A 23,521-nucleotide genomic window follows, 5' to 3' on the forward strand; every position below is an offset into this window, starting at 1 on the left:
GCAGTTCATTTGGCCCTGATGATTTAGTTTCATTTAAAGAAACTAGGTGTTTATGTTCTACCCCTATGCCACTCCTATGTTGCAACTCCCTTCCCTCATCATGTGCTGTGTTTTTGCCATATTGAGCACCTTGTCCCTCACAAGAGAGGACTGAGGGGGAAGTAGGAAATGAGCCCCAAAGGTTAGTAGCCCCAAAGCTATCCAGGGTTTAAATATTCCCCAGTCAAAAGTATGCACAAATGCTTTACCACATACCAAACACATCTGGCATTTCTATAATTCTATGATTTCTCCAAGGCCTGTACTAAAGCCAAACTGATGTTATTTCTTCTACCACCTTATGAATTCATTTCTCTCTCCATATCTAGACTGATAGAGATGTGTTAATTCCCAGTTATTCAGTGTCTCAATTCTGGTTTTATCCCAATAAGAAATCGTAGCTAATTTAGAGTCATAATAATATTTCCCAGTATTAGAAGCTACCATTTCACCATTTTGCCAAAGCTGGTGTACTATTTCAGATTGTATTCTAGCCTTCTTATTATCTCAGATAAATCTATTAAATAACAATTGTGTTCTAGATAACAGAGGCTGATTCACTAGCAACAGAATGTCCATAAGCACAAATAAAACTCTAGGTAGAATCTTCACTTTTTTTTGTGCAGCTTTGCATCCTAACCAGGGGTGGGATTCTAGCAGGAGCTCCTTTGCATATTAGGCCACACCCACCTGATGCAGCCAATCCTCCAAGAGCTTACAGAAAAGAGCCTAGTAAACTCTTGGAGGATTGGCTGCATCAGGGGTGTGTGGCCTAATATGCAAAAGAGCTCCTGCTAGAATTCCACCCTTGATCCTAATCAGGAAAGTGCACAATTACTGCAACGTGTTAGATCTGTTTTTCATTGGATTGATACTCTGGTTTACCATTGTATATAAATTATCAGAAAATAGAACACCTGGATATTAGGTATTATTAACCTAATACTATGCTATGAGGATGGAGAGCTCTGGTTCAAACTCTTGTTTTACATGCAATCCCAGCAGAACGTATTTATCAGAGCTCATTTTATAACCCGACACCTGACTGAAGAGTCTCAAAGTCTTAGATTTAGACCTAGCAAAGTAAAGACTATATTATCTGTATATACTAACAATTTTGTTACAGAATTTTGGGATTTAATTCTCTAAACAACTTCTTAGTGTATCTTTGTGACTAATACTTAAAAAGAGGTGACAACAGACATTCTTGTCTTAATCCACGCTGAAGCTGAAAAGGAGTGACGTAACAGCCATTAATCTGTACCCTTGCAGATGGTTTAAGATAGATCTAGGTAATCAATTTACAGAAATGAGCTTCCATTCTAAAAGCTCTTGAACTTCTTGTAAATATTCCCACTCTATTCTATCAGACACTTTCTTGGGGGTGCTTTGCCATCTGCTAGATTTATTTTGTAAACCTTGTAGTGTTTCATTACCCCTGGGAGATCTGTTTGGTCTTTTTGCATATATTTACTTAAATATATATTTAAACATTTTGCTGCAGTTGCTGTTAGAATTTTATGTTCAATATTTAGAAGTGAGATGGGGTGGTATTCGCCCAGGGCCCTACTTGTGGGGATGGGAGTGATATACAAATATAACAACAACAATTGCATCACTTACATACTGTATTATTATTCTCTGGTCATGATTTAGAAGGTAGCCTAAATCCTAATATCTGTTGAACTGCTCCACTTAGTAGGGGGGAAATAGAGGTTTAAGCCGCCCCCCTCTCAACAATAAATGTGATGCCTACAAGTAGGAGCCCTTTCGGTGGCCATTCCTAGGTGACCCTGGCAGTGTTGCCAGCTTTCAAGCTTTGCTTCCTGTCAGTAGAAGGCAGGGAAGGGGGCAGCCACCTCATGAAAGAGAGTGCTGGGTAGTAGCTTGAGTTTCACCCTGGGGTCTGGGAGGCCCAGGCTGGAATCCCCACTCTGCCATGGTGCTCACTGGGTGACCTTGAGCTAGGGTTGCCAAGTCCAATTAAAGAAATGTCTGGGGACTTTGGGGGTGGAGCCAGGAGCAAGGGTGTGACAAGCATCATTGATCTCCAAGGGAATTCTGGCCATCACATTTAAAGGGACAGTACACCTTTTTAAACACCTTCCTTCCATAGGAAATAAGGATTGGGGCACCTTCTTTTGGGCCTCATAGAATTGGACCCCCTGGTCCAATCATTTTGAAACTTGGGGGGTATTTTGGGGAGAGGTACTAGATGCTATACTGACAATTTGGTGTCTCTACCTCAAACAACAGCCCCCCAGAGCCCCCAATACCCGCAGATCAATTCCCCATTATTCCCTATGGGAATCATTCTGCACAGGGAATAATTGCCCAATAGACATTTCCCTCCCTCCCCGCCGCTTTCTGATGACCCTAAAGCAGAGGGGGGGCCTCCAAACCTGGAGAGTGGCAATCCTCTCTCTCTCACACACACTTAGTTGCTCTGAAACGAAAGCAAAACAAACCGCGGGACTGTGTTGCTGACCCTTCCCCTGAAGTGCTTCCTGCTCAACTTTAAAGGCACACACACACACACACATTTTGAAACGGACCTCTTTGCAGGTTTCGAAACCTGCCCAAGATCTAGAGCTGCATGGTGGCTGTGGGGGTGGGGCTTCACTCACCGGCCAGCTGGCTGGGGGCGGGAGGAAGCCTGTAAAACTGGGGGATCCCCCGCTGGGACCTGGGGATTGGGAAGCCTACCTTGAGCCAGGCACACACTCTCAGCCTAACCCGCCTCACAGAATTGTGGGGACAGAATGGGAGAGAAGAGAATGCTGTAAGCTGCCTTGTGTCCCCACTGTGGAGAATGTGAAGGCATAAATGAAGTAAATAAATAAAGGTGGATGGATGGATGGGAAGGAGAGAAGGAAGCAGGGAAAGGTGAGACTATGGGGCCTGCCAGGAGGTGAGAAGGAAGAAATAGCAGTTAGGGATACTGGGGAAAGTGAGGTGCGGCCTCCAAGTCCCTCAGGTCCCCCCCCCCCCCCCCATCATACAACTTGGCCCAGTGGTCTATAGTTGAACAAGTGGGCTATAGCTTTCATGGGAAGAGGGAAGGAGGAAAAGCAGAAGAGGGAACAAATAAAGATAGGCTGGCTAGTGGGTGGGAAGGAGAGAAAGAAACAGGGCAGGGCAGCAGGGAGAGCCTATAGGGGCTTTCAGGAAAGGGAAAGAGGAAGTGATGAGGGAGAGGAAAATGAGGTGACCCCCCCCCCGGTCCCCATGGGTTCCCCACTTGTTTTCTCCTACAAAGGAAAGCTGAATTTCCAGTTTTGCAAGCGCCATATTTCCTCCCTGGCAGAAGAATCCCAGAAACCTGTGCTCTTATTTCAGCCATGTACTGAGGATTTGTGTGCACAGTCGGTGCCATTCATTTAACTGGAGGAACCTGGGTAAACGTTGGTAGTCTGACTTCACCTGTTGAGATGAATACGGAAGCCATTTTGGATGAGGAAGCAAAGATGGCAAGGGTTACCAAGCCATTGACCCACCGGATACTGTGGCTGGTTATAGACCTCAGGGGTCTTAGGCAGAGGGATTTTCTAGATCTGCCATCCAAGATGGCTCTTTTTTTGTGTGTGGAGATGGCAGCGACTGAAGCGGAGACCCAGCAGTTGCACAAAATGGACTAGAGCTTGCAGTGTTCTTCTCTACTGGGTTTACAAATCACTGCAGTATTATAAAAGAACAAAGCTTGAGTCCAGTGGCACCTTTCAGACCCACAGAGTTTAATTCTGATGGAGCATGCATGCACACAGAAATTTATACCCAGAATTAAACTTTGTTGGTCTTCAAGGTACCGCTGGACTCCAAGGTGCCACCCACCTGAAATAATGTTTTAATACATTATTGTGTCTGTTCTTGTGTTTTCTTGGACTCACCGTGCTCGTTACCGCTGTGACTTAGGTACCAGCAGATGATGAGTTTAGCCTACAAGAAGGTGACGAAGACCTGACAAAAGCTTTACAGACGATGGAAGAGCAGGCGATCGATGCCCAGATTTTGGTAAACATTCTGTTCTTCTTCAAAATGGCTGACAGGGGTCCTGCTTTACAGTTCAGAATGTCAGACTTGTGTAAATGATATTGACAAGTTAACACGGACTTACCTTTATGTCCTGGAAGGTATAGCATGTAGAAAGTTTATGCACAGAAAGGGAGAACAAGTAATCTTCAAGGATGACAGAGCAAAGGAGTCCGTATGTGTTGAGCTATTAGATTAATAAAAGGTGATATTGCTTTGTGGGTGCCTCAGAGTGCAATTTAGCGGCAGACACATAAGTGACATTTTGAACTGAACCAAATGGAACAATTTAATATTTTCCCCAAGTGTTTGAACTTTACAACAGTGCCCAGAACAAAGGCTGAGATAAACTTGGCATTTTGTGATCTTTCATATTCAGATTTGCTGACTCATCCTCTAGTCACACTGAAAGGAACGGACTAGACTGAGTAGGAATAAATAAAACATAATCCAGTCATAGGTAGCTGTTCAAGGGACCGAGTGCTTATTGTTAGAACTAACTGGGTAATATGCAATCCAGTTCAGAGTTATTGCAATCAGAATAAGCTTGCATGGGATGGTGTTATAAGGCAGTAAAGAAGTATATACTTTGGAGAAGTTCCTTAAAAGCTACGTGGTGTATATTTTGATCCTGTGGAGTGGTGAAGTGCGGCCATAACACTGTAAGTTAGGCGCAAAGGCCCCAACAAATGGGTGTTATGGAAAGCGTTTTCCTGAAAGTGATAATGAGCACATTTCCAACAGCGGTACCTGATTTTCTTTTCGCTTAAGGCTCAGCGGCCAGGCCAGATAATGAAGCATCCTCTGTCTGACATCCCTGAAGCGGTGGATGACTTCCTCTGCAACTTTCTAGTCAGAATGGGCATGAACAGGACTCTCGACTGCTTTCAGACTGAATGGTAATTCTTTTTAAAATTTCTAGGCCAGGGGTGGCCAACAGTAACTCTCCAGATGTTTTTTGCCTACAACTCCCATCAGCCCCAGCCATTGGCCATGCTGGCTGGGTCTGATGGGAGTTGTAGGCAAAAAGCATCTGGAGAGCTACCGTTGGCCACCCCTGCTCTAGGTTACAGAACAGCAGAAAACAAATGAAGGCATGCTTATGAGCTTTTATTGCAAATCATTATCAGTTTTAAAGACCTCAGGTGCTTATTTTTTCCTGTGTCGTCCCCCCCACCCCGCCTTGATAATAGGACAGGTTTTCTGTGTGAGTGCAACCATCAAACCTGTACAATAATCACAGCTGTGAAAGTCATTTACTAAACAGCAAGCATTGGTAAAGCATAAAACCCATAGAAAGGCTTTTTTAAAAAAAAAATTAAGTCCTGCCCCCCCCCCCCCCCCAACAGATCAGTCTCATTGGAGGGACCAGAACCAATGGGTTGAAAATAAATCAAAAGAGTTTCCAGTTCAACATTAGGAAGAACTTCCTGAGCATTGGAGGGGTTCCTCAGTGGAACAGGCTTCCTCCTTGGGAGGTGGTGGGCTCTCCTTCCTTGGAGGCTAGATGGCCATTTGACAGCAATGAAGATCCTGTGAATTTAGGGGGAGGTATTTGTGAGTTTAGAGCGGTTCCTCAGTGGAACAGGCTTTCTCCTCAGGAGGTGGTGGGCTCTCCTACCTTGGAGGTTTTTAAACAGAGGCTAGATGGCCATCTGACAGCGATGAAAATCCTGTGAATTTAGGGAGAGGGGTTTGTGAGTTTAGAGTGGTTCCTCAGTGGAACAGGCTTCCTCCTTGGGAGGTGGTGGGCTCTCCTTCCTTGGAGGTTTTTCAACAGAGGCTAGATGGCCATCTGACAGCAATGAAGATCCTGTGAATTTAGAGAGAAGTATTCATGAGTTTCCTGCATTGTGCAGGGGGAGTTGGACTAGATGACCCTGGAGGTCCCTTCCAACTCTGTGATTCTAGGATTATGTGATTTGCTCTGCTTTCTGAACCAGTTGCCGGATTCTAATGACTGGATCTTCTCCGTGCCTATAAACTGCTGCGGGTGACTCAGATTCTGTGCCAAGGAAAGCTGAATTCTGCTACTGATGTGATTGTCCAAATTAAGTAGACCTATACATCTTTGTTTTTCTGAACTTTGTCTGCCCCAGCTTAGGGAAGGGAGCCCAAAAGTTACAATGGGCCCTGGATCTCTGCTGCCTGACAACAGAAAATGCTGCTCAGGTTCTGGCTTTTGAAACCTCATCAAGAATTTTCTTTTCACTTTGGATGATGAGATCCTGTGGTCTGTGAGCATCCGTTCCTGCTGTAGCTCTCATACATCCCTGAAATACTCGTTGCAGGACTTTGGGGACTTCCTGAAACAGTGCTAGATGCAGACTGGGGTCTTCAATAGAAAAGGGGAATCGGTGAAAATCCCCCCCTTCCCTTTGTACGTATCTTCTGTGTCCTTCTCTGTGGCTTCTATTCCAAGGTATATCCTGAAGCATCACATGTGAAAGTGTCAGGACATTCCAGTTGCTCATGTCATTGTGTCAGAAGAGTCTGAGAGAAATTCTGGCCATGTCCTGTTCTCCAGTCAGAAATCCCCAGGGGTGACCTATCCAGCTCTGGGCATCTGCATCTAAAAGAGCTGGCAACTCTCTGCTTCCCTCCGCACTGCTAGAGGAAATATGTTGCATACCATTCTCCTGTTTTCGGTGATGTCCATCTGTTTAGCTCCCAGTCCTCTGATATTCATTGCTATGTCATTACTTTGCATTGCGACAATACAAAGTGATTAAAACGTATTGGGATGAAAACATACTGTGAGAAAGCCAATGTTGTGCACAGGTGGGTGGAGCACCAGATTGAGTCCCGGGAGACCCAGGTTTGGAACTACGCTCTCCTTCCCCATAGCTATGGCTGATGGGGCCACTCCAAAGAGAACATTTTTAGACTGGGCGCCTGGTATCCAGAGTGCCCGCAGCTGCCTCCCTTCCTCGAGTGTGGTGATCTGGCAACTGCGATCCATGTTGCGGTCACCTCAAGACTGGACTACTGTAATGCCCTCTACGTGGGGCTGCCCTTGTCCCAAATCTGGAAGTTGCAGCTAGTGCAGAATGCTGCAGCCAGACTGCTACTGGGGCTTTCCATGCAGGAGCACATACTGCCTGGGCTGCAAATGCTGCACTGGTTGCCTGCGCCATACCTGATTCGCTACAAGGTGCTTTAAAACCCTGAATGGGCTGGGACCTCTCTACCCGAAGGACCACCTTTCCCCATATGTTCCCCAGAGGGTACTTTGATCAGGAGCTCAAAATCTGTCATTGATCCCTGGGCAGAGAGAGGCAAGAATTAAAACAATGCGCATAAGAGCCTTCTCTGAGCAGTTGGATTAGAACTGATAAAAGGAAGTACTTCTTCACCCAAAGGGTGATTAACACGTGGAATTCACTGCCACAGGAGCTGGCGGCAGCTACAAGCATAGACAGCTTCAAGAGCGGAATGGATGTGCATATGGAGCACAGGTCCATCAGGGGCTGTTGGCCACAATGTATTGTTGGAGCTCTCCGTCTGGGGCAGTGATGCTCTGTATTCTGGTGCTTGGGAGGGGCACAGTGGAAGGGCTTCTAGCCCCACTGGTGGACTTCTAGATGGCACTTGGTTGGCTTTTTTTTTGGCCGCTGTGTGACACAGAGTGTTGGACTGGGTAGGCCATTGGCCTGATCCAACATGGCCAGTATGGTGTAGTGGATAAGTGCGCGGACTCTTATCTAGGAGAACCAGGTTTGATTCCCCACTCCTCCACTTGCACCTGCTGAGATGGCCTTGGGTCAGCCATAGCTTTCACAGAAACCGTCCTTGAAAGGGCAGCTGCTATAAAAGCACTCTCAGCCCCACCTACCTCACAGGGTGTTTGTTGTGGCGGGGGGAAGGTAAAGGAGATTGTGACCACTTTGAGACTTTGAGATTCAGAGTATAGGGCAGAATATAAATCCAAAATCTTCTTCTTCTTCTTCTTATGTGACACAGAGTGTTGGACTGGATGGGCTGTTGGCCTGATCCAACATGGCTTCCTTATGTTCTTATATGACACAGAGTGTTGGACTGGATGGGCCATTGGCCTGATCCAACATGGCTTCTCTTATGTTCTTATGTGACACAGAGTGTTGGACTGGATGGGCCATTGGCCTGATCCAACATGGATTCTCTTGTGTTCTTATATGACACAGAGTGTTGGACTGGATGGGCCATTGGCCTGATCCAGCATGGGTTCTCTTGTGTTCTTATATGACACAGAGTGTTGGACTGGATGGGCCATTGGCCTGATCCAACATGGGTTCTCTTGTGTTCTTATATGACACAGAGTGTTGGACTGGATGGGCCATTGGCCTGATCCAACATGGCTTCCTTATGTTCTTATGTCCTCTGTTGCTACCCCTCATTGGTGGAATCAACTCCCAGAAGATGTCAGAGCCTTGCAGGGCCTTACCTAGTTCCACAAGGCCTGTAAGACCAAGCTGCTCCATCTTGCATTTGATTGTTAACTATGGAATCTGATGGAATGATGGCATCAAACCTGCTATGTCACTGCCGAGACCACTGGACCACTGTGACTGGTGCTTGTTAAGATTATTTGAATGTCGCCTTTTTATTTATTTGTATTTAAACCTTACCAAAGCCTTTGATACCGTTAGCAGGAACGGCCTGTGGCAAATCTTGGAACGTTTAGGATGTCCCCCAAGGTTCCTCAGTATGGTCATCCAGCTACATGAAGACCAGCGAGGCCAAGTCAGACACTGCAACGATCTCTCGGAGCCCTTCCCAATTGGCACAGGTGTAAAGCAAGGCTGTGTTCTCACGCCAACTCTCTTTACAATCTTTTTTAGCATGATGCTTCAAAGAGCCGCAGTAGATTTAGATGATGACGATGGTGTCTACATCCGCTATCGCACCGATGGCAGCCTGTTCAACCTGAGGCGACTAAAGGCCCACTCCAAGACAATGGAAAAACTTATCCGAGAGCTACTGTTTGCTGATGATGCTGCACTTGTCTCCCACTCGGTATCAGCTCTGCAGCATATGACGTCCTGCTTTGCAGAGGCTGCCAAGCTATTCGGCCTAGAAGTTAGTCTGAAGAAGACAGAAGTTCTCCACCAGCCTGCACCCCAGGAAGATTATCACCCTCCCTGCATCACTGTGGGTGAATCAGTTTTGAAGACAGTCCAGCAGTTCAGCTACCTGGGGTGCATCATCTCCTCACGCCAAGATCGACGAGATTGACAACAGGCTGGCAAAGGCAAACTGTGCATTTGGCCGACTGCACAAAAGAGTGTGGAGCAACAAGCATCTGAAAAAAGGCACAAAGATCAATGTTTACAAAGCGGTTGTGATGACAACCCTCATCTACGGCTCCGAATCATGGGTTTTATACTGTCATCACCTGCGACTCCTTGAGCGCTTTCATCAGCGCTGCCTTCGCACCATCCTCAACATCCACTGAAGTGACTTTGTGCCCAACACTGAAGTCCTCAAGTGGGCGGAGGTTACAAGCATCGAGGCACTGCTGTTGAAGACGCAGCTGCGCTGGGCAGGGCATATCTCCAGGATGGAAAACCACCGCCTTCCCGAGATTGCCCTGTATGGCGAACTTTCCACCGGCCATCGAAATAGAGGGGCACCAAAGAAGAGGTACAAGGACTCCTTGAAGAAATCCCTTGGTACCTGTTGCATTAACCATCACCAGTGGTCTGACCTAGCCTCAGATCGCAAAGCATGGAGGCACACCATCCGCCAGGCTGTCTCTTCCTTTGAGAACGCATGCATAGCTGGTGTTGACAAAAGGAGATTGAGGAAGAATCGTACTGCTATAGCACCAACCCCAAATCAGACTTTTCCCTGCAGCCACTGTGGCCAGACCTGCCTGTCCTGCATTGGTCCTGTCAGCCACCAGCAAGCCTGCAACAGACGTGGACTACTGCACCTTTCTTAAATCTTCGTTCGCGAAGTCAAGCCGAGAGAGAGAGATTTAAACAGCTCCTAAGTGTCATCTTAGTCTAATGTTTTTATATTGTTGTTGTTTTATTAGAATGAATTGTGAGCCGTCCTGAGCTTGCTTCGGTGGGGAGGGATATAAATAAAATAAACTAAACTAAACTAAACTAACTTGCACCTTCCAAGTTTATTTCTCCTGCTGAACAGAAGAGCTTGAACTCTGGATTCTGTGCAAGCTGTGTTCCACATTCCATGCTACACTTAAAACAATTTAATATTCTAGATCCAAGGGGACATCAATGAACCGGTGTTTCCTGTATCAGTGCTTGCAATATTAAAGCACCCATGTTTAATAGCTTGTGGGTTAATGTCCTAAACATGTATTTCATAAATGTTTCTAAATTGCTTTTAAATTCTTAATTGCCATAATTAATAAGTAAAAGCAAATTACATTTATCAAATTTCTCTTTGTACACATATCTTTCTCTTGCTAATATAAAGCAAATCCAGGCTGCGATCAAGCCCTGATGGGATTTGAAATGAGAAAATAATTAATGCTGAGAAAGCTGATTCATTTACACCTATAAGATCTTGGCTCATTTATTAAATGACCCCCCCCCCCCAGATATGAATGCCTGCTTAAGAATTAATTAAATTAGGCAAGTTAATTAATGCATTTATATTACAGCTTGTGAATTATTTTGACTAGCTAGTTAGATAGAGAAGCCTCACCTTTTGCTTTCAGATTAATGTTTTAATAGAAGATTAAATAATGACAATATTTTCTGCAAAACAGTGACTGACACTGTATTGCAGAAATACAGCTTTTAATCATTTGATCAAAAGTAACCCTTAGTAACATTTAAAAGGTATTTATAAGTGTGGTTTCTCATTCCTAATTTGTAGTAATGGGCAATTGAAATGGGACGAGAGCAGGGATGGAATTCTAGCAGGAGCTCCTTTGTATATTAGTCCACACACCCCTGATGTAGCCAATCCTCTTGGCGCTTACAAGGCTCTTTTTTGTAAGCTCTTGGAGGATTGGCTACATCAGGGGTGTGTGGCCTAATATGCAAAGGAGCTCCTGCTAGAATCCCACCCCTGGACGAGAGTAAACAACATCGCATTAACTTGCTGCTAAAGAGACAACAGTACATTTTTCTCTAGGTCAGGTGGGAACCCGGACTGTTAGACGTTTGCAGTTCTACATACAAACACCTCTTGAGTTTAACTGTATTAAGCTTTATTAGTTTTAAAGGTCATTTCCAGCCAGAGAGCAGCTGCCAGCAAGGCTCAACTGACAGAACAGAAGAATGAAATCTGAGGGTTTTGTTTCACATAGTTATGTCCCAGTTCTCCCCAGATAAGTGTCTGCTGCTTATGAACATATGAACATTGAAGCTGCCCTATACTGAATCAGACCCTGGGTCCATCAAAGTCAGTATTGTCTACTCAGACTGGCAGCGGCTCTCCAGGGTCTCAAGCTGAGGTTTTTCATGCCTATTTGCCTGGACCCTTTTGAGTTGGAGATGCGGGGGGTTGAACTGGGACCTTCTGCTTCCCAAGCAGGTGCTCTACCACTGAGCCATTGTCCCTCCCCAAATTTATGATCCTAAATATAAAAACAGTAATCCAGTAACAAAAAGCACTTGTGCCCCCACCGAATAAAATCACCCAGTAATGTCAATCAGAAAATATTATAGCCAAAATAAAAAACCCCACCCATCCACAAAGTATTTTTTTTTAAAAAAGCAAACAAATTTCTAGAGAGAGGTTTTGGAATTTGGCACTTCACTGTCTAATTACAAAACCCATTCTGCGATTGTAGCAAACAAAACCACGCTTTATAAAATTTAACAGGTTTCATAAATCAGTTTTCTAGATTTTAACATTTCATTGACTCATTTTTAAAGGGGAGGAAATAATGGGAAATCATGGTGAGGCTACAAAGAAACATGTCAACAGTCCACTGGGATAGGCTGAGAGAAGCATGTTAAAGCTTCTGATTATTAGAATTCTTTTTGAGATTTCACTTTCTTCTTCAAGGTTCATAATTCCTTTTCTTGGACTGACATGTTTTAAAATCTCTAAAACCTTTTTGAAACGTATTGCTAACACTCACATAGCATTGATTCTTTTTTTCTGACCATCCTCTAGTTTCTATAAACATTCCCTTTGATGGTAAAATCGAAAGAACCTGGTTTTTAAATAATGAATTTTTTAAAAGGATACAAGTTGAATTAAAAGAGTATTTCAAGACTAACCTCAGGAAGGCCTCTCTGATGCGATCCTTTGGAAAGCAAATGAAGCTTATATTAGGGGGATTATGTTGTATGATGCTTTCTAGCTAAAGAAAGAAGAAAAATAACTGTCTGGGACAGATAAAAGTGCTGGAGAATATATGCAAAAGTGACATGATGGGAGAGACATATAATTTTCTAATCAAGGGGAAAAGAATATTTGAAGGAATGAAAATGGAGGGAAAATCCATAAAAAGATATGTAAAACAAAATTTTTTTGAATTTAGTAGAAAAGTAGGTGAACGTTTGGTGGTAAACGTCAATAAATGAAGCAAATGTACCCATAAGGAATATTTAATTGGTCATTTAAGTCTGCCTGTCTTGCTGAGACCCAGAGTGAACTACATAGTGTAAAGTACAAACTACTGGATGGGACACCCCAGAATCATAGAGTTGGAAGGGATCTCCAGGGTCATCTAGTCCAACCCACTGCACAATACAGGAAACTCACAAACACCTCCCCCTAAATTCACAGGATCCTCATTGCTGTCAGATGGCCAACTAGCCTCTGTTGAAAAACCTCTAAGGAAGGAGAGCCCACCACCTCCCAAGGAGGAAGCCTGTTCCACTGAGGAACTGCTCTAAACTCACAAACACCTCCCCCTAAATTCACAAGATCTTCATTGCTGTCAGGTGGCCATCTAGCCTCTGTTTAAAAACCTCCAAGGAAGGAGAACGTCAAAGGAGGAAGCCTGTTTCACTGAGGAACCGCTCTAAACTCACACCACCCCCTAAATTCACAGGATCTTCATTGCTGTCAGATGTCCATCTAGCCTCTGTTTCAAAACCTCTAGGAAAGGAGAGCCCACCACCTCCCAAGGAGGAAGCCTGTCCCCTGAGGAACCGCTCTAAACTCACAAACACCTCCCCCTTCATTCACAGGCTCTTCCTTGCTGTCAGATGGCCCTCTAGCCTCTGTTTAAAAACCTCCAAGGAAAGAGAGCCCACCACCTCTCGAGGAAGCCTGTTCCACTGAGGAATCGCTCTAATGGTCAAAAAGTTCATCAGTGTTAAGCCAGAAACGCTTTTGATTTAATTTCAACCCGTTGGTCTGGATTACAGAAATCTGAAAGGAAACAGAAGCTGAAACCAAGCATAGAGAGCTGCTGTGTAGAAACTAACGAATCCAGAGGATACTTATTGAGCTAGCAGTACAGTGGCCTACAATATAGGCATACTGAGGCAGCAATACCAGGATTTAGGCCAAGTCCCTGTCTCTTTACCAGAGGAACTTTCTGGCCATTTCTTTACGGTGCAGTTCTGTCTACCTGTGCATAAAGCCCTGCTGAATAATTCCCTTGTGCATAATTTGCAGTGAGCCAGAAAGAGGGGGGGAGCCTTGCTCACCTTTTCAGGGAGGACATTCCCTCGGTTGTTAACTGTGAGTTTTGCTTTTGCCTAGGCCTAGAAGGCTGAGGCGCAACCCCAGAAGCACAATTGGCTTAGGAGGTCAAAGAGAGCCAGTTTGGTGTAGTGGTTAAGTGTGCAGACTCTTATCTGGGAGAACCAGGTTTGATTCCCCACTCCTCCACTCGCACCAGCTGCAAGGGCCTTGGGTCAGCCATAGCTCTCACAGAGTTGTCCTTGAAAGGGCAGCTTCTGGGAGAGGCCTCTCAGCCCCACTCACCTCACAGGGTGTCTGTTGTGGGGGGAGAAGATAGAGGAGATTGTGAGCCGCTCTGAGTCTCTGATTCAGAGAGAAGGGCGGGGTATAAATCTGCAGTCGTCTTCTTCTTCTACCCTGACAGAGCACTCAGGAGGGGAATAAGGCTCTACTCTCACACCAGGCTGCATATACATGCTGCCTTTAAATCCCCTGGGTGCCTTGCACAGAATGCAAATGGCGGCACGGTTGACCCCCTGGGTCTCTGACTGGCTTCTAGCCCCCCTGACTTCGAGCAAATGATCTCTAGGTCTCCACCAGGGCTCCAGAGCTCAGCGAGAGGATGTGGTTGCTGTACTTCTTGCTCCGTTCCTCCATCAGGGCCCATCCTTGAAGACTGGAGGGAGGGAGTGGAGGGGGGGGAGGGCAGCAATTTGGCTCTTGGGCACAGATTACCTTTTCACAGCATTCCTGTTTGCACGTGTCTCCGTGGCTACATTTGTCTACCCACGACTGCTTCTCAGCGCTTGAATCATTAGCAAATAAAATATCTCCATCTGGAACAGAGAGCATCCTTTTGGCTATCAGGGTCTGCTTTCTCTGGTCCATTGGCTGCAAGAACTGTCACCAACACCTCCCAGGGTCGAGTCCTCCTCCCTTGTTCTTTTGCTGCCTCTGCATCGAGAGCAAGGAGCGAGATAGCTTCTGAGTACACTGTCAGGCAGGGTCAATGGGCATCGTCAGCCAACCAACCTATTCCTGCTAATGCCAACGACTTCATTGGTCTCTTTCCTCTCCTGGGCTCTTTAATCACGTCCCCTCTGATTTGTGTTAAACATAACGAATGACATGATCTTCTTTTAGTTTCCAGAATTAGTACTCACTCTCTTCTCAGAATTCCAGGGCTTAAAATCTGTAAGCAATTTAGGGTCAGATTGTGGAGTATTTTGGAAAGAAATCTTAAAAGGAGGCAAGGGATGAGACCTGCCTGTATTCCATATACTGCATGTTTTAATTAACGGTTAGTTGGATTTCAGTCTTGGGCAGTCTCCATTTTTTACCCCATTGCCTGTCATGTTTATCAGTTAGAGAGCAAGGCTGCGTACTCAGAATCGCTTCCCACCTTTGTGCTCCTTCAGGGAATAACACCAGCAACACCTTCCTTCGTGAGATTCACGCCCACTTCCCGGTTGATCTCATTTCTCCTTTCCAAAGTTCATTGAGACCACAACAACCTTAATAGTTGCCTGCAGCCAGGAGCTCTTTGAGTCCCATGTAGTACTTAGTGCATTTTTGTTCTTTTTAACAGAATTATAGCTTTTTCTCACTTTCTGGGAATTCCAAATGTGATACTTGCACTGTGATATTTGACCGCCTGATTGCACCTGATTTTTTTGGGCCACTGTGTTGGACTGGATGGGCCATTGGCCTGATCCAAAATGGCTTCTTCTTTTAGATTTATGTCTATATCTTCATTGTTATTGCCATTGTATTGCATCTGTTGTTATACCCTTGTTACACCTACACGATACTTAGTGTGTTTTAACTTCTAATTTACTTTCCTTTCTCTTGAGATTTTTGTAGATTGGTAACAGCCAATGGCTAATTACAATAAATGAACTGAACATGACTTCTCTGATGTTCTTAAGACATCCCCCCACTCCGAATTCTCTCATAAGTAACAAGGCAATATTTGAATGGTATTCTAGGAAGGAGGCATGTTGTATTTATCTGCATTTAATTTTTTAAAAAGCTTTGCAATTAATCGTTCACATCCGCTTAGTCAATTGTCTTATGTGCAGGGGTGGGATTCTAGCAGGAGCTGCTTTGCATATTAGGCCACACACCCCTGATGTAGCCAATCCTTCAAGAGCTTACCTTGCCTTGTAAGCTCTTGGAGGATTGGCTACATCAGGAGGGTGTGGCCTAATATGCAAAGGAGCTCCTGCTAGAATTCCACCCCTGCTTATGTGCCTCTAGAAAAATGTTTTAAATGTATGAAGGCAGGTAAGCCGCTGTGGTTAGGACATGGATTTATGTAGTGTGGTTGAGGGACTTGGTGCTGCACTGTGAATAAAGTGTTTTGTTTTTTAAATCCTTATGGCTGGAATGAAAAATATAAAGATTCCTCTGTGCGTTCATATAATTCCTCTGTGCGTTCATTTAATTTTAGGTATGAGATGATGCAGAGAGGTATGCTTGAACATAAAGACATTGGATTTGTTCCAGACGCATACACCTGCAATCAACATTTGGAAAGGGAAAACAAATGTTTACAGAAGGAACTGGAGAACTACCAGCTTGTGGCCAGGTATGTTTTTTACTTTTGTTTTCTCTCCTGACAAAAATAAAAGCACAGTTAAGTCCTCTTGATTTCATTTGAAGAGTTAAGCATTTGTTTATCTGCCTTAGCTTTTTATTTGCAAAATTTGCATGTGTGTGTCTGTGGGCGTGTTGCAATTTTAATTGTGGCAACTCTAAGCAGTGAATTAGAGTAGTGTTTTTTTGGATGCCTGGCTGTGTTGCGTCAATAGAAAATGTAACAAAGTGCAGGTAAATATGGAATTCGTAGTTTCCCGTTGAATCCTTTTTATGGGGAAGGTCACAGAGCGAAGACCAGATCCCAAGGCCCACCAGGACTGAGAAAACACCAACAGCCTGGAGTCTCCAAGTTGACAGAGGAGCGAGCAAACAGGAGAACAGGATTCTAATCTTTAGACAGAGCAGGGTTCTGAGTTCAGGTGGCGAAGAGGACCAGGAGGCAGCATCCCTCTAGAGCAGGGGTCCCCAACCGGTCCCGGTCTGTGGCCTGTTAGCAACCGGGTGTGAGTTGTATTATTACTTCATTATATATTACAATGTAATCATCATCACCATCATCCATTGGATTTATATCCTGCCCTCCGCTCCGAATCTCAGAGTGGCTCACAATCTCCTTTATCTTCTTCCCCCACGACAAACACCCTGTGAGGTGGGTGGGGCTGAGAGAGCTCACCCAGAAGCTGCCCTTTCAAGGACAACTCTGCGAGAGCTATGGCTGACCCAAGGCCATTCTAGCAGCTGCAAGTGGAGGAGTGGGGAATCAAACCCGGTTCTCCCAGAAGATAAAGTGCACAATTGTATCATCCTGAAACCATGTCCCCTCCCAACTCGCCCGGTCCATGGAAAAATTGTCTTCTGCTAAACTGGTCCCTGGTGCCAAAAAGGTTGGGGGGCACTGCTCTAGGGAACCAGGCAGCCCCCCTGCAGGCTTCCAGATCTTTTGATTCAAACAGTTCTTTGGCAACTAAGACCAACGCAATGGCACTGAAGAAAAATCACTGTAGTGCTGAAGTGAACATGGGAGTACATGTCTGTTCTGTGAAATGTGGTTTTGAATACAGTGACCCACCTGTTGGAATTATGAACACATTTACAGTGCAATCCTAAAGAGAGTTACTCCATTCTAAACCCATTGAAATGAATGGGCTTAGACTGGAGTAACTCTCCTTAGAATTCCACTGTTAGTCATAGAATCCTAGAATCATAGAGTTGGAAGGGATCTCTAGGGTCATCTAGTCCAACCCCCTGCACAATGCAGGAAATTCACAAACACCTCCCCCTAAATTCACAGGATCTTCATTGCTGTCAGATGGTCATCTAGCCTCTGCTTAAAAACCTCCAAGGAAGGAGAGCCCACCACCTCCCGCGGAGGAAGCCTGTTACAATCATAGAAGAGTTGGAAGGGACCTCCAGGGTCATCCAGTCCAACTCCCTGCACAATGCAGGAAACTCACAAATGCCTCCCCCTAAATTCACAGGATCCGCATTGCTGTCAGATGGCCATCTAGCCTCTGTTTAAAAACCTCCAAGGAAGGAGAGCCCACCACCTTCTGAGGAGGAAGCCCGTTCCACTGAGGAATTGCTCTAACTGCCAGGAAGTTCTTCCTAATGTTGAGCCAGAAACTCTTCTGATGTAATTTCAACCCATTGGTTCTGATCCTACCTTCCGGGACCACAGAAAACAATTAAAGGAATTGAAGGTGGTGACCATACTTGGTCCACTTTGTATTCCTAAAAATGCTGCCAAGTTCCCCAGTGCTCCGTTGATGACATGCTGGGTCAGATGGGGGGGGGGATACAAAAGCGACCCCCTGCCTCATGCTGAGCAAGGGAGTGTGTGCTCGCCCTCGCTTCCCCCCCCCTGCAGTTTAACATCTGCATTGGGTATTTGTGTTTATAGATCCGTCAGCTGGTGTTCTATTAAAACCCAGCCATTGGCTGTGAGATTGATTGGTCTACCTGAGCCCCAGTTTGGGTAGTCAGAGAGTGGGAGGTGGCGCAGCCTCCCCCCCACCCCGCCCCAGGCAAAGGAGTCTGTGTCTCCTTTTCATCGTCCTGCTTATCTTTCTGTAATCGTAATGACTGTGTACAGAAAGAAGATATGCTTCCCTTTATGTTAAATTCTGAGTAGTTTTGAAATAGCTGTTGTTGTTCAGAAAATAAAACCGTGCAGCGTTATTGATTGTTTTGGAGAGGGTATGCAGTACAGAAACATTTATAAAACACTAAGCAATTGATATGTTTTATGTAAGGAAAAAACAACAACCCTGTTTAGGCATCATGCTGGAGAGAGGCAGCAGGAAGCGATCTTCGGAGACGCATCGTTCTTCCAAAAGAGTTTGCTGCATCTGCTTTTGTGCTCAGTCTTGGCACACAACGATCCCTTCCAGAGCTGCACGGCACATATTGGGGGGGGGGGGGCGGGGGAGGGAGGATGCATTGAGCGGCAGGAGTTTCATGAGCCTCAATGTTCCTCAAAGTGCTCATATTTCTTGAGGATTGCGCTTCCTTCTGGAGCCAGGTTACAGGAATGCTAAGCAGATGTCTGAAGCCATTCAGAGCCAGGGAAAAAACAGCAAGCAGGGATTGTCAATCATAACGACCAGTTAGCGAGAGTGTTGGAGCCACTAGCAAAAAATCTGTCACATAAAGAGTGTTCGGGGTCAGCGGGTCCTCCCAACACTGCACTGGCAGCTACTAGAAAAGCCAACAGAAAGTAACATGAAAGGCAAGACAGAGTTAAGCCGTGGAATTCTGGACAAGAATGTACGTTCGCCTTGTTTTATATCTCTTAATGTCTTCCTTTTTTCTGGCTGAGCTACAAGATTTAGGTTTCATCACAAGGGCTTTCTCAGTCCCTGTGTCTGAGTGTTAAAAGGAAGACCCTGCTTCCTTCCCTGCTAGTTTCAACTTGGAGCTTACTTACTCGCCCTAGCCTCATACTTGATACTCTCCTTCCCTTGATAAGTAATTTATTTTAAGTAGCCCCAAATTTCCTTTTTGTTTTAATGAATGCAGCAAAGCTAAGGAGGCCTTGCTGAAGATGCAGAGAGAGCGTGACTTCCATCGGATGCACCACAAGCGAGTGGTCCAAGAAAAGAACAGGCTGATTAATGATATTAAGCGGTAAGTAACCATGACTGAGGTGACCTTGGATCTTAAACCCTGGTCCGTAATCAGTTTGGTGTCGTGGTGAAGTGTGCGGACTCTTATCTGGGAGAACCAGGTTTGATTCCCCACTCCTCCACTTGCAGCTGCCGTAGCTCTGGCAGAGGTTGTCCTTGAAAGGGCAGCTTCTGGGAGAGCTCTCTCAGCCCCACCCACCGCACAGGGTGTCTGCTGTGGCGGGGGGGGGGGAGGTAAAGAAGATTGTAAGCTGCTCTGAGACTCTGAGTGAAGGGTGGGGTATAAATCCAATATCATCATCTTCTACTTTATTTATATCCAACCTTTCTTCTCAATGGGGACCCAAAGGGGCTTCTATCATTCTCCCCTCTTCCATTTTATTCTCATGACAACTCTGAGGTGGGTCAGGCAGAGGGGTGTGACTGGCCTAAGGTCACCCAGCAAGCTTCCATGGAAGAGTGGGGAATCAAATGGGCAGCCCAACACCCTAACTATTCTACCCTGCTGGATTTCAGGTGCTGCAAGACAGGATATAAATGTATAGAAATAATAAATGTAGCTGAAGATTGGAGGCCAGATAAAAGGTTAGTTGCAGGAGAACAATAGGGGAAGGGGGAAGGTGAGGATATGGGTGTTGCCAGGAGGCGAGAAGGAGGTAAATAGTGTGGGGAGGTGGTCATAGGCAGGGGTGGAATTCTAGCAGAAGCTCCTTTGCCTATTAGGCCACACACCCCAGATGTAGCCAATGCTCCAAGAGCTTACAAAAAGGAGCCTTGTAAGCTCTTGGAGGATTGGATACATCAGGGAGGTGTGGCCTAATAGGCAAAGGAGCTCCTGCTAGAATTCCACCCCTGCTCATAGGAGAGGGAGATGAGCCTTGCAAGTATTCTCCACTGTACAACAGGGTCAGGTACCCCACATAACAGGGCCGGAGCCAGCGGTGGGCACCTCACATGTGGGCCTGGTGGCTGGTGCTGCACAACTGGTGAAAGTTTTGCCAAGCAGAGAGAAAGCAGGGAAATCTGTTGATGGGGTGCAGAGAAAGGTAGGTCGGCTGGTGGCTGGGAAGGGGAAAATGAACCAAGGAAAGGAGGTGTCAGGAGGAGGGAAAAAGGAAAAGTGTGGAGAGAGGGATCCGGGGAAAGCGAGTCCTTGTGGATTACTCACTGTGCACCTGGGCAGACACTGACTAGGAAGAGGCTGCCAGGGGGAGGGAAAGCTGAAGACGGCAGCAGAGAAAGGTAGGTTGACTGGTAGGTGGGAAGGAGAAAAGGAAGCAGGGAAAGTGAGGAGGCTATTGGGAAAGGGGGAGAGGAAAATGAGTTGCCTCTGCTCAAGTCCTCATGGGCCCCATCCCAGCTTGTATCTGCTGCAGCTGGAGAAAAGGAATTCCCTTCTCTGCGGAGGGTATTTCAGTCCCAGCTGTGGGAGAGAGGTGGCTTTCATGGGGCGATCTCTGTTGACAGCTGGGTTCCGGGAAGTACCTCTGGACTGGCCCTTCTGGATCGGTCTGCTTTTGATACGATTGATCCTTTGCTGCTGCTTGAGATCGAGATGAGGGTTTGAGATAGCATTTGAGGTAGAGGCTTATTTAAAACATTGAGGCAGCACACTGAAGGGAAAACCATAAAAGTGAACAGCCATTAAAATCCAGCCACGAAAACCCAGAGGCATGCAAACACCCGGCAGGGGGTGGAGGTGCAGTTCTGAGATGGTTGGATGTTTTTGGGCTCAGTGCTGGGAAGGGCTTAGGGTCCCTCCCCAGCACGGGAGAACAAGCAAGCTGCTGTTGGTGCCCTTGCAGCCTTCGCTGTCCCAAGCAATGGAGGAAGAGGAACTCCTGTCTCTTGGGGGGCATTGCTTTGCCCATATTGGCCCATATTTAGTAAGTTGTCTTGAACGGGTTCCAAACTCATGTGTTATGAGGGCTGGACCTGACATAAATGAGACTTTGTCGGGCCAGGCCATATGTGTACCTATTTTGGATACCAGAGGTATAAACTTTATAAAGGACACAGACAAACACAATTAAATATATTTTTTAAAAACTTAAAACATGCTTAAAATGTTGGCACTCTTTGGTCTTAAAGGTGCTTCCTTTGTATCTCTCCCATGGGATCCAGGGAACGGAGCAAAGGAAGCTCTGGCTCTTTCCTGCCTTTCCCAGGGAACCAGGAGGGGGAGGAGCCTCAGCCAATAGAGAAAATAGAGGCTTCACTCTGTAGCTCCTGTGCGATTGAGCAAGCCTTGCAAAGCAAGCTGTTACACAGAAGGAGGCAAGAGAGAGGGAGAAGGAAGCAGAAAACAGCCAGTTGCTCAGGGGCCTGATTCAGCCCCTGGGCCGGATGTTTGACACGCCTGTCTTAGAAGCCTCAAAAGGGGGAAAAACAGGGTTTTTTTCCTAGTGAATTTTGCAGTTTTTCCACCGTTAAACTTGAAAGGAAAAAAAAAAAGCTCTTGGGAAATGTTTCCCCCCTTCATGCCTTCACATCACTAATCTCATCAGGGCTGTTTGATACCTATAAGCTAAGATGACCTGAAGCTAAGAGCTGGGGTGTCACTGTTAGGATCAAGGCAGCCAGTCCTCCATTCCTCTAATTAGGCCTTCGGTCGCCGCAGTTGCTGCTCCAAGTGGGCGGCCAGAGGCAATCAGGAACCGAGGGGTGGGAAGGAGACTGAGATGGCACCCGGACAAAATGCCAGAGGCGATGATGTTCTAGATGGGATAAAGTTATCGCTCTCTGATCAGGTGTAAGGAGCCTTTAGGTAGTTTCTGACCCTCTGCTATTATTTGAGGCAGAGACTGAAGCAGTGGCAGTTACATCTGATTGTCCTCTGTGAGAGACGAAGCCAGTCTGGCAACCCTGATCTGTGCTTCTCTGACTTCCAGTTTAGTATCTGTGCTGCCAAAGTGACCACACTTTTCTGACTTCACGGTTAGGTCGCTGTAGCAGACTTGGAGTGTCAACTTGAAATGTTCAATTGGTACAAAACGAGGTTGCTTGATTTCTGACCGTCTCTGCCATTGCACACTCATAAACCCTGCGCTTAAACCGTTTTGCTGATTGCTAATTTGCTTCTGGGTGTGATTGAAGATACTGGTTGTCACTTTTCCAGACTTTCATGATGTAGAGCCCACACACCTGAGCGAACACCCTCCTTGCGAGGGACTTGTGTGCCATCTTTTGAGTCTTCGCTGTTGATTGCTTCCGCCATTTTTTATCCTCCTCTTGGTATCCATTAGGAGTCAGGCTTGTTCTTGTCCCTCGCAAAGGGGTTTTGCAGGGTGATTAGTGTTCATTTCTGCTGCTTAATGCTGTTGGTTGTAGTTTGGAGTGTAGTGTCGTTTCTCCAGGTATTTAGTTTTGGTGGGATTATTCTCTGACTTCCAATTTAGCATCTGTGCTGCCGAAGTGAGCACATTTTTCTGACTTCACAGTTAGGTCACTGTAACAGACTTGGAGTGTCAACTTGAAATGTTCAATTGTTGTTGTATCACTTTTCCAATTTTGATTGCGGCTTCTTACAGCTTCCCCCCTCCCCCAAATTCATAAGAACATAAGAGAAGCCCTGTTGGATCAGGCCAATGGCCCATCCAGTCCAACACTTTGTGTCACACAGTGGTCAAAAAACCAGGCACCATCAGGAGGTCCACCAGTGGGGCCAGGACTACTAGAAGCCCTCCCACTGTGCCCCCCACTCAAGCACCAAGAATACAGAGCATCACTTGCCCTAGACATAAGGACATAAGAGAAGCCATGTTAGATCAGGCCAGTGGCCCATCCAGTCCAACACTCTGTGTCACACAGTGGTCAAAAAACCATGCACCATCAGGAGGTCGACCAGTGGGACCAGGACACTAGAAGCCCTCCCACTATTTCCCCTCCCAGGCACCAAGAAAACAGAGCATCGCTGCTCCAGACAGAGTTCCAACAATTCTAAGGTGGAGATTAAAATTTTTAGTCTTGTCAAATGGCCAAAACATTTCTAAACATTTGGTGTAGTGGTTAAGTGTGTGGACTCTTATCTGGGAAAACCGTGTTTGATTCCCTACTCCTCCACTTGCAGCTGCGGGAATGGCCTTGGGTTAGCCATAGCTCTCGTAGAGGTTGTCCTTGAAAGGGCAGCTTCTGGGAGAGCTCTCTCAGCCCCACCCACCTCACAGGGTGTCTGTTGT

General features: G+C 46.0%; 1 protein-coding gene across 1 annotated transcript in view; it reads left to right on the top strand.

Annotated features, from left to right (window-relative positions):
- Positions 1-23,521, top strand: part of SPAG16 (sperm associated antigen 16) — a 541,355-nt gene that overhangs the window by 25,923 nt on the left and 491,911 nt on the right. The window contains exons 3-6 of the mRNA XM_060256914.1: positions 3,952-4,050; positions 4,840-4,967; positions 16,070-16,207; positions 19,237-19,344. Of these exons, the coding sequence (XP_060112897.1) occupies positions 3,952-4,050; positions 4,840-4,967; positions 16,070-16,207; positions 19,237-19,344 (473 nt within the window). The remainder of the gene's footprint in view (positions 1-3,951; positions 4,051-4,839; positions 4,968-16,069; positions 16,208-19,236; positions 19,345-23,521) is intronic.

Source organism: Heteronotia binoei, chromosome 16, assembly GCF_032191835.1.
Source record: "Heteronotia binoei isolate CCM8104 ecotype False Entrance Well chromosome 16, APGP_CSIRO_Hbin_v1, whole genome shotgun sequence".
Lineage (NCBI taxonomy): Eukaryota > Metazoa > Chordata > Lepidosauria > Squamata > Gekkonidae > Heteronotia > Heteronotia binoei.